This window comes from Epinephelus fuscoguttatus, linkage group LG5 (assembly GCF_011397635.1).
Source record: "Epinephelus fuscoguttatus linkage group LG5, E.fuscoguttatus.final_Chr_v1".
Classification (NCBI taxonomy): domain Eukaryota; kingdom Metazoa; phylum Chordata; class Actinopteri; order Perciformes; family Serranidae; genus Epinephelus; species Epinephelus fuscoguttatus.
In genome coordinates, this window is record NC_064756.1 from 24,758,812 (window position 1) to 24,770,883 (window position 12,072).

General features: G+C 40.9%; 1 protein-coding gene across 1 annotated transcript; it reads left to right on the forward strand.

Moving 5' to 3' along the window:
* Positions 1 to 81: 81 nt before the first annotated feature.
* Positions 82 to 11,993, forward strand: trim59 (tripartite motif containing 59). Its single transcript, XM_049577538.1, has 4 exons — positions 82 to 3,200; positions 3,339 to 3,560; positions 3,676 to 3,885; positions 10,388 to 11,993. Exons 1-4 carry the CDS (start codon positions 2,946 to 2,948, stop codon positions 10,931 to 10,933), a joined length of 1,233 nt encoding a protein of 410 aa, XP_049433495.1. The 5' UTR covers positions 82 to 2,945; the 3' UTR covers positions 10,934 to 11,993.
* Positions 11,994 to 12,072: the final 79 nt, after the last annotated feature.

The following is a 12,072-nucleotide window of genomic DNA, read 5'->3' on the forward strand; positions in this document are numbered from 1 at the left end:
ATTTTCTTTTTGGACTTTTTAAAATGCTGTAAAACAGCCAAACTCCGTCGTTTCTTCCAAGGATCAAGCTTGAATTCAAATCTAGGAGAGGCGAAGCCTGATTGGCCGGACAGACCGTTTATCCGCATGCGCACTACAGGAAATAAAGATGCATTCCAGATTCAGGGGTGGAGTACGTCCACTCGAGGAAACTCAGAAAAGCCAATTTATTTCATGCTGAAATAACGATTATTAAATAAGGCAAACGTCACATTATCGCTTTAACTTGCGGGGGAAAACTGATTAAACGATTGAAAACCGCTATCGCGAAACCCGCACATATTTTTCGTACTTTTTACACAAGCACTTGAATGTGTTTAAGTTTTACTGAGAGCACTTGAAGGGAGCACGAGCAGGAACAGGAAGTGAATGCTCTGTTTTGGTTTTGGACACACACACCAGACTCCGAGCAGACGGTGAGTCTTTCTTTGTTTACGACATCTTTTTAAACCAACACTAAAACAAATAACGATAAAATAAACTAAGAAATGACTGACAAGTCGCGGAGAAAACAGTCGTAACAACTGCTAACGGTAGTTAACGGTAATTAACGTTATGTGGCTATCGCTTTATTAGTCAGCAGATTTAAAGTTTGTTTGCTTAACGGTGCGATTTCTGTGATGTTATGGAGATTAAACGGATGCAACAGTTAGCTGGGAACTCCATCTGCCCCCCTAACGTCGCGACATAAACAGTTAACTGTAAAGAATAAAAGAAACACCAGCTTCCATAAGCATATATTATACGTGTGGATATGGCTCAAATTAATTAACTAATAACACTTATTGGGGCCCCAGCAGACCACCTGTAACCGTCTGAACCCGGGCACCTCGGCTGCTGTTGCCTCCATAAATGGATCAGGTTTTGGGGGTCAGTTGCACAACTGAACAGCCTGTCCTGACCACAAAGTGTGTGTCTGTGTATGTGTGTTGGGACTGGGTGGGTGCTGGCAGAAGGCCTCCTATTGTCACTGCGGTGCTAGCTGTAACTAGAGGAGAGAGCCCGTACACACACACACACACCACAGTATAACTGATCCTCTAATAGGGGCTGAGCCGCTTTTTGGTTTGTTCTCTTGTTTTTCAGCACCAGATGTTGAGACTTGGCTGAGACAATCCACACAGTTTAACCTCATGTTATTAAAAGAGAAGCACTACTTCATTAATCCAATGCAACCCAATATAAATGTTCTGCCACAAAGTCTACTCTCATGATGCCTATAATGTCCAAGTTTTCCCCCCACTAACTTAGAGATGTTAAATTGTATGGGAAGAAAAAATGCACTTGAATTAAATTAAAAGGCCTTTCTTCAAAACATGGCTGCTTACATTGAATGGATTGAACTGTCTGTTTTCCTTTTTTATGTGATGGGTGTAACTTTGATATTTGTTTAGTAATGTCTCTCTTGTGCAGGATGTTTTTTCTGAGCACTCATGGAGGTGTGTCACCTTCAAAATGGCCTCTCATTGTGATCCAATGCTGTCACCCACCTGCATTCATCTATCAGTCAGGATTGGATGACACTCCCTCCCAAGTTTATAAAATGTTTGCCTGACTCCTGTCCGCTCTTTCGCACTCTGATGAAGACCTTAGGGTCGAAACCAGTCGGTATTTTAATGTAAGCAGCCATGATTTTTGAATAAATGTTTTTTAACTTAATTGAAGTGTATTTGTTCCTGCTCCATACATGAGTGCCTTTTCCTCCCATGTGCTGACCTTTTCTTCAAGAGCAACTGTGTTTTTTTCTTGGGTTTCATATGATAGAGACAGTCCTCGAGCACACCACTAACTCATTCTCCTGAATGTTTCATTAGGCTACATGTTTTAGCATTAGGGCCATAATGGTGCTGTTGTACTGGACTGCATTATTTTGAGGTTTTTCCATCGTAAATAAAAAGCAGAAAATATTAGAAATACCTCTTGATCATAATGTAGCCCCGTACACCACCTTTTATCTTCCTTGTAAACATATAGCCTAATTAAATTCAAACAAAACTGAACATCACAAGTTTTATAAAGGCACGATCGATGGCAGTGCTGTTGTATTGGATTGCAGTACATGGTACAGGTGTACCTAAACACTAGTGCACTGGCAGTCACAGGCTGGAGGACTGGAGATGGCAATGATAAAGAGTTTTACACTTGGCTTGGGCGGTATCTGTTTACCACACCTTCATACCTTGCTGACATTTCACTGGGTAAAATGTAAAAGCTGAGCCACTGGTGATCTACAGTGCTGTGTTTCCAATATGAAATCAGCTTACTGACACAAGTCTTGCTGGGTTTAAATACCCAGGTTCAATGATAAGCACCCTTCTTGCTGTAGGACCTGATGACACATCAGTGGGCCAAACTGAGAGGAAGTGTTGAATAAAATTCTGTGGCTAATTAACTGCGTCTATAGCTGGAAGAAGTCATTTCAAGATAAAGGTACATGTGGTAGTGCACCCAAACATGGGCAGAGGCAGTTTTCTTTTTTTACTTGTAACGTAACTAGCTCTACCAGTAAAGACTGACCTCTGGTGGCTTATGCTGTGCACTACATCGTTTTAATACAGCATCTCCTTGTCAGTTTAGTAGAAAGAGGAGCATCTGTGGTTTTGACGGTATTGAAAATGGTACTTTCAGGACTTCTAAATACCCTGGTATACTGTAAAACTTTGATATCGCCTAAAACAAAACAATTGGTATCAAAATAGTTCTTTTTTTTTTGTCGCTTCACTCTTTTAGCTCAATTGCATTTTGTCCTAATGTTATTTGTCATCACCAGGTTGTATGCACTTCTCAGTTGTGGCAAGTGAAAGTGTTTTGCTGAACAAGTGCAGCATGTAGCTTTTAATCCATCCTGCTGTCCTGCCAGATCTTCTTCCCCCTAAACCCTCAGTCCTGAGCCCGACCTCTCCCCGATGGACAACCTAGAGGAGGACCTGACGTGCTCTGTGTGCTACTCTCTCTTCTCTGACCCGCGAATCCTGCCCTGCTCACACACCTTCTGTAAGACCTGCCTGGACAACTTGCTCCAGGTGTCCACCAACTACTCCATCTGGCGACCGCTCCGTCTGCCGCTGAAATGCCCCAACTGCCGCGGCGTGGTGGAGCTGCCCCCGATGGGTATAGACGCCCTGCCTACCAACGCACCTCTGAAGGCAATCATTGAGAAAGTAGGAGAGGATCACTTATGACTGAAACATTAACCCTTTGGGTACCTATTTGTCTGAAATCCTTTTATTGGTGTGATACTTTGCAGTTTCAGTTTGTGCTCACCTGTTGCATGTCTGTTCACTCATATCCTGTTTCAGTACCAGAGTGACAGTGAGCCACGACCCCCCTCCTGTCAGGAGCACTACAGGCAGCCTCTGAACATGTACTGCATCCAGGATCGACAGCTGATCTGTGGGCTGTGTCTGACTATTGGGCAGCACCAGGGCCATCCTGTAGACGACCTGCAGGCGGCATTCATCAGAGAAAAACAGACCCCATCGCAACTGCTGGCCAGACTCTCTGAGCAAAGATGGGAACAGGTGGGAAACCCTGTCAGTATGGCCGATGCTTCAAACTGGGGCAAAGTCATGAAAAAAGACACTGAAAAACTTGTGACTTTGTGCTGACTGCCCTTTCTTACTGCCCCTCTGTTAGCTGTGTGAGCTGGTGAAGCAGCTGGAGCAGAAGATGGCCCACTGTGAGGGTGAGGTGGGGCAGGACAGACAGGAGGTCAACCAGTTTTTTCAGAATCTGGAGGCGGTGCTGGCCAGGAAGAGACAAGCCTACCTGGAGGCCCTGGATCAAGCTGATGCAGAAGTGTCCCGGGCCTACAAACCACTCATAGACAGAGTGAAGCTCCTACAGGTGTGTGTCATGGCCACTTTACATCAAATCAAAGCACACATCATCATCGTCACACATTAGTGAGTGTTTCCCATCCTGTTAGTGCACAAACTGGTTTCCTAGATCAGCTGCCCAACTACTTTAGCATGGAAAGGTAATCACAGATCTGTCTTTGAACTTCAGATGCAATGTGTGGTCATTGAGTAGGACATACTACAGGAGCCATGATTAAAGACGAGTGACAGAATCAAACTGTTGCTGACCTGTGTCCACCCTATGGGCCAAATCAGTTTCTCCATCCGTGTGTACATGAGAGTCTGCTTTGGTCAGTGTGATTTAAGTCTCGTCATCTGCCTATGTCTTTGAGGGTCTGCACAGACACTTATCATAGACTATAAAGATGGATGACACGTCTCCACTTTTTGCCACTGTACAAAAAGGAAGCCAAAACAACCTTCATACCGCCATTGCCATCTTGTGCTGGTGATGTCATTTGGAACCACAATCTTCGCAGTAGCAACCTCTGTGGTATCAAGTTCCCACCCATACACCAGTTAGACCAATCGCAAGCAGCACCATTGAACACAAGCACACTGTTTGGCGCGCATAGCTGTCAATCGTGATGTCAAACCCCTTTTTTATAGCATCCAATACTAATTGAAGCTAAACCAGAAATCAGAAAAACGAAAACGTGAACAAACAGCGGCGTGATAAGAACCACCTACAATGACAGAAACCATCTTCGGGAAGAACATATTGAAGTATATCTTAGTATACGTTTTTGTTTTCTCTCGTCGGATAATGTTGAACTCCCTTATCCCGTTTTGTGTCTTATGTATTGATTGCTTTGTTTTGTGTTTTGTGTTTTTTGTTTTTACCTTCAGGAGGGCACTGGGAACATGGGGGAGGGGTTGGGACGGGTCAAGGGGAAATGTTGAATGTTATGAATGGGGACGAATCAACACACGCACTGGCACACACATAAATCAAATCAAATCACTTTTCATTACTTTTTCTCAAAACACAGCAAGAAAGGGAGGAAGGAAAAAAGAAAACAAAACAAAGCGCACATATTTCTGTTTATTAAATCATGTCCACAATTAAATTTGTAAGCTGGAACATATGTGGAATTGGGAGTCAGGCAAAACAACTAAAAGTCATTAATCATTTGCTCAAAATACAAGCTGACATTTGTCTATTGCAAGAAACTCATTTAACTGATATTAGAAACAATGTTCTGAAATCTACACATTTTCCTCCTATCTTTACATCAAATTACAATTCAAGACAAAGAGGGGTTGCAATTATGATTAATAACAAAGTTAAATTCAATCACAATAACACAATTTCAGATCCGGAAGGACGATATATTATTATTAACATATCCATTGATAGCAACCCTCTCACAATAGTTAATCTTTATGGCCCTAATAATGATGACCCCTCTTTCTTTCACAGTCTTTTCTCTATCCTTAAAAACCTACCCAGCTCAGACGTAATCATAGGTGGAGATTTCAATACAATACTTGATCCAACAATAGATAAGTCAAACACAACAGGAAATATCAGAACACTTAAATCTACTATAGTTTTAAAATAGTATATGGAGGATTGTGGTCTTGGTGATAGCTAGAGGCTAAATCATCCTAATGACAGAGAATACACCCATTTTTCAAAAGTACACCATACAAACTCTAGAATTGACTTTTTTCTCACCAGCAACTCATTACATTCTGATATATTTGAAACACAAATCCATCCAAACACAATCAGTGATCACACACTAGTCTCGGTTAAACTGCACACAAAGACAACTTTCAGTACTTCTTCCAGATGGAGGTTTAACACACCACTGCTGGAGGATCAAGAATTTGACAGTTATTTTAAGAGAGAGTGGACATTATTTATGGAAGTGAATGACTCTCCGAATACCTCGCCAACTCTACTCTGGCAAACCGGGAAAGCTGTTCTAAGAGGTAAAATAATTTCATACTCATCATACAGAAAACGAAAAGACACAAAGTCACAACTGGAAATGGAAAAGAAAATTAAAGAACTTGAAAACGCTCATGCAACCAATCCTACTGATAACATTTTTCGCGAACTACAGAAATACAAAATGGAACTGAACGATCTGTTAAAAAAAAAACCCAAGTTTCTTATTGAAAGACTCAGACTTAATACATCTCAAAACAGTAATAAATCAACCACATATCTGGCAAATATGGTTAAAGAAAATAAAGATAGAACAACTATAACAGTAATTAAAGACTCAGCGGGGAAGCCATACCATAATCCGAAAGATATCAACACTGTATTTAAGAATTATTATCAAGATTTATACATATCCTCTCACAACCCAAATGCTTCTGACATACATCAATTCCTCAATAATATTAATTTACCCCATTTAACAACAGAACAAACTAATTTACTTGAACAACCATTAACCCCAGCTGAATTTCATAACGCACTCAATAAAATGGAAAATAATAGAGCACCTGGGCCTGATGGCTTCCCTGCTTTTCTCAGAATGATTGATGAATTCCTCATAACCAACAGTATACCTCCAACGATAAATACAGCCGTAATTACCCTGCTTTTAAATCCTGACAAAGATCCTACTCACCTATCTAGTTACCGACCTCTCTCACTAATTAACACAGACATTAAAATCATAAGCAAGGCACTGTCAAATAGAATTGAAAAAGTCATTCCCTTCATAATACATCCAGACCAAACCGGATTTATCAAAGGAAGGCAGTCATCTTATAACACATGGAAATTATTTAACCTAATGCAGCTCTCAAACAATAAGAAAACCGAAACCATAATCCTCTCATTAGACGCACAAAAAGCATTTGATAGAGTCAACTGGTCCTTCCTATTCACAACATTACAAAAGTTTGGATTTGGAGAGTCACTCATTAACTGGATTAAGGCACTATACACCTCACCGACAGCCACTATCACAGTACATGTTATTGTTTTGTCGTATGCTAGCTGCAAGTGGCTCCAAGAAAATTGCAAAAAGTGACGGAGAGAGTGGACATCCTTGTCTAGTGCTGTTGTGGAGCGTGAATTGTTGTGAAGTTAACGCTCCACAACAGCACTAGACAAGGATGTCCACTCTCTCCGTCACTTTTTGCAATTTTCTTGGAGCCACTTGCAGCTAGCATACGACAAAACAATAACATCAAAGGTATCAGATCAATATCCACGGAACACAAAACAATCCTCTATGCAGACGATGTGTTGATCCTCCTCCAGGAACCCTACTCATCACTACAAGAACGTCTGTCAGTCATTAAATCATTCTCATCTCTATCCAACTACTCCATCAACTTATCAAAATCTACCATTCTACCCCTCTGCATGGACCAAAGGGATGTGGCAGCCCTCACCTCACAGTTTCACCTTCCCATAGGAAATATTAAATATTTAGGAATCCACATATCCCCCAAGCTGTCAGAGCTGTTCAATCTAAATTACACACCATTACTTAAATCAGTACAAAATGACCTCAGTCTTTGGACAAATCTACCAATCTCACTGTCAGAAAGAATCTCAACAATGAAAATGTCAGTCCTCCCTAAAATTAATTACCTATTCACCATGATTCCTTCACTTCCAAATTTACCCTGGCTTAATTCCCTCAGTACAGCAATATCTCAATTCTATTGGAAAAATAAAACACCTCGTATAAAACTATCAACACTACAAAAACCCAAGTTTCAAGGAGGACTAGATGCACCCAACTTTGAATTATATCACTTGTCAAGTCAGTTTAAATACGTAAAACAATGGCTCACCTCTTCACATCATGATTCTCACTGGTTAGAAACCGAACAGGCACTATGCAAGAATATAAACCTTTCAGATCTCCCATTCATCAGCCAAACAATTAAAAATGACACTTGTTTTCAGAATATTTCCATAGCCTCAGCTCTGACAGCTTGGTGGAAAATATTTCGTATCAAAGGCTCCATGGTTGCACCATCCACTCGTTCACTAATTTGGAACAACCCAGATTTTACAATAAACAGGAAACCATTAAACTTCACATCATGGAAACACAAAGGTATCACACATCTCCACCATATTGTACAGGATTCCAAAATCATCAATTTTCAAGAATTAATCCAGAAGTTCGACATTTGTAACAGTCAATATCTCCAACACTCACAGCTTAAGTCCACCATTCTTCCCAAAATCAACAGTACATTTAACACGCAAGATCAAACAATTATTATAGATGAATTTTCAAAGATTTCCAGCTCTGTTAAATTACTCTCAAGGATTTATACATTTCTAAACACTACTGACACTTTAATTTTTCCCCCAACCTCAAAGTGGGAACAGGATCTTTCCATCACTCCAAATGCAGATTTCTGGTCTCAAATATGCAAAAATAACTTCACTTACTGCAAAATCCCAAATTTACAACTCATTCAATTTAAGGTTAACCACAGAACACACTACACAGGTGAGAGATTACATAAAATGGGTTTCACTACATCAGATCAATGCACTTATTGCACACACCACACCACAGACAATTACATGCATGCTCTGTGGCACTGTACACCAATTAGACAATTTTGGATACAAGTCACAGATCACCTATCACATATACTAGGCTGCCACAGTATCCTCAACTATCCCCTCAACTCTGCATCTTAGGAGACAGATCATCTGTACAATTACATAATCACATTAAAACTACACTGTTCACAGCCCTAGTTGTCGCCAAGAAAACAATAATCCTAAACTGGAAAACAAGAAATCAACTGAACATCACACACTGGAAGAATCTGTTAATAGATCAAATCACAATAGAAAAAAATGTCTGCATCAATTAATCACAGCATACCCCATTTCAACAAAACTTGGTCCACATTTATTAAAAAATCCACCTCTACAAATGCCTGATCTCAATTCCACAGAATCTTGCAACACCTCGTTTTTTTTGTTTTGTTTTGTTTTCTTCTTTTTTTTCTCTTATTTATTCTATTACTATTATTTATTTTTATTTATTTATTTATTCTTTCTTTGCTGCTGTTGTTATTAATATCATCATTATCACTGACATATCCACACATACAAGCACTTATAAATACAGATTACACATATACTTACACACACACTCACACACACATACACACACACACACACTCACACACACATACACATGTGCAGCATATACACAAAAATCCCCAATTAGTTAGGCTACCTCCTTGTCTATCCATTTGTCTGTCCGTCTCGTCATCTGTCTGTCTGTCTGTTTTGTCTACCTATCTGTCTGTCTGTCTGTCTGTCTGCTGGTCTGGCCACACAATAACCTTCCTCCTACTTGTTTACCATCAGTGATCAACGTTAACAACACAAGGTGTATTACTATGTAAATATTTACTTTCTGTTTGATTATTTACCTTACTTCTTCCTTATGTTGTTCAACTTTTTTTAGTTCTGTAAATAAAAATAAAGTTGTCCTCCAAAAATGGGGGGTTGGTGGCGGGCCAAAAAAAAAAAAAGTATGCATGTCCTATCCACTAACGTGGAGGGGGCGGGGTTTAGGACCTATACTGCAGCCAGCCACCAGGGGGCGATCGAGACGTTTTGGCTTCACTTTTGGGGCGTGATCATGGTGTCTAGCGCTGTAAGCTACCAATGATTTATCGTTCTTTGAGGGGCAAGTAACAGATGCCCAATTTACCTCCACAGCCTTGTGCTGCATTCATGTGGTGTTGGAATAATCTGAAACATTAGTACCCAGTCATATGTAATGGCTGATCCGTTTCCCAGGGTGTTGTTTAAACAGTCTGAGCAATTAAATACACGTCTTCTTTGTATCATCCACGTTGTTTCCAAATTACAACTCAAGGCTCATGAACACACCAAAGTAGGAAGAGCAACCATCCAAGACGCACATGAATGCACCATTGGCTTTGGCTGTCCGAGGTCTGGACTTGAGTCCGACTCAGTTGCTTCTCGTTCACTCAGCGTAGCATTACCCTACGACACTGGTGTGTGGGCGAGTGGAAAAAGGCGGGGATTCATGAACACTTCCAACATTCAACAGGCTGACCTCATACATAACGGACACTATAAAGAGTTGTTCAAGAGGATTTATTCATTCATTTTTGGCCATCACTTTTTTATTGTGTTCATGCCAATTGACTCAAGATTGCTGTGTGATTTTAGACATCGTTGTGTGTGAGAGTAAATTACTGTGCACTGACAGTTTAGCACTTTATCGACTTTAGATTTAGCTACTTTCAGTAATGCTGTTTGGCTGATGTGAGGCTTTGTTTGGTCTTCAGGTGCCTCAAATTTATTTACCACCATGTTGGATATATCAGAGAAATCAGTTTCTCTGTTGTAGTTAGAACATGGGTGTTAAAAATAACACTATTTGTAATTCTGAAAATGGGTGTGGGACTTTTAATTGTGGTTGAAATGTGTTTGTATTTTATACTGTGGCATATAGTGTTGAAAGTAATGAGCATAATGTCTCCTGCAGGAAGAGCAGTTGGACCTGGTGTGCCTGGGTTCATCATTAGAGGACGAGGACCTGCCTCTGGTCTTCCTGGAGCGGCTCCATTTGTTCAGAGAGAGGGTGGAGAAGGTGATTAAAACACCTCTGCCCACGATGGTGAACCTCTCAGTCAGCCCGCGGGCAGCAGAGCACCTTCAGCAGCACTGGCCTGTCACAACTATTGGAAACCTGGAGCAAGCACCCGTCCCTAACGTGCGCTGCTGTGCCAGATGCGGCGGCGTGGAGGCTGGTGTGGAGACTGAAGCTGCGAGGGATCAGAACATGCGGTGTGAGCTGCAGCCTTCTTCTTCTGTGGTGCTGCTGGTGATGCCTCTGATTCTGCTGCTGGCAGTGCTGTGGGCCAACCCGGTCGGAGGGGCGTCACTCGGTTTCTCCCTGCTCTCTCAGTTCAGTCAGTTAGTGCACGGACTGAGCAGCGAAGTGATTACATCTGTCTGGGACATGGCAGGGTCAGCATACACAGCCATGGAGGCCACTGTAGAGAAATGGAGCTCACTCCTCAGTTGGTGAAAGGGTCCTCCAGCAGCAGTGTGCCTTAGTTAAAACTCTGACATCCCAAAAAAAACTCATCACACTGCAACCCTCTAAACCCTCTGCACACTAAAGGACAAATCCACCCTTAAATATCTTTTTAAAAACCTGCTGCTGCCATTGTCCTGGAACAACTTCAGCAACAAGTAAACAGACATTGAAGGCAGGTTTAAGAAAAACTGATAGGAAAAAATTGTAAATATAAAATTCAATCTGGTGGTGGATTTATCTCTTTAGCTCTACTTCAAGGATTTCCAGTTGACCTATGCAGTGGTAGGCATAAGATATGACATGTTTGAGAGCTGCACAGAAAATTCAAAGTTCAAGTTCTTTAAAACTCCGAGCAGTTTACATTGTCATATTTTTATGTATTGAATTGTGTTATTGTCAGTTTTATTGAAGTGTATTCTTCTAGTTTATGTTCACACTACCTAACTAATAAGCATATATCATATCAAACACTAATCAAACTTTCTTAACATAGATAAAGGTTTGCACACAGTAAAGAGCTAAATAGTTCAGCACATATTATATTGGTGCCTGGAGACTCTTGAGCCACTTTTCCCATCATGCAGTGGGACATTTCATTGGCTCTCCCGACATGTCATAGAGCTCAGGACATCAGTACAGCTGCACATGTATCTCCTTACACTGTTTACAGTGACTGTATGTGAACGTTAGAGCCTGATGAGTGGAAGCAGACACACGGCAGACCTGAGATCATGTTGCAGTTGATCCACAGCTCTGAGCTGTGCTGTGCCTTTAACCATCACGCTTTTACCTCGCCATGATGCCTTATTGTAGAGGACTGTATGTCCACCAGGACCAATCACTTAGTGCCGTTTTTACTACAATGGTGTACTAGATATCACAATCTTTGGAAAAGCTTTACCAGCACTATTTTGCATCCCATGAATGGGTAGATATTAAATATTACTGACACAGGTGTTACACAAACTATACTTCTTCACTAATTCTTCCAAACTTCTTTGTTCATGTATTTTAAAAATGCCTTTATAAAGTTATTTAAATGCTTTTACATTTTGTGGGTGTCGATCATTTTCTAACATCATCTGCATGCCAGTGTGAGATGGGGTCCAAGTCAATTAGCGCTGCAG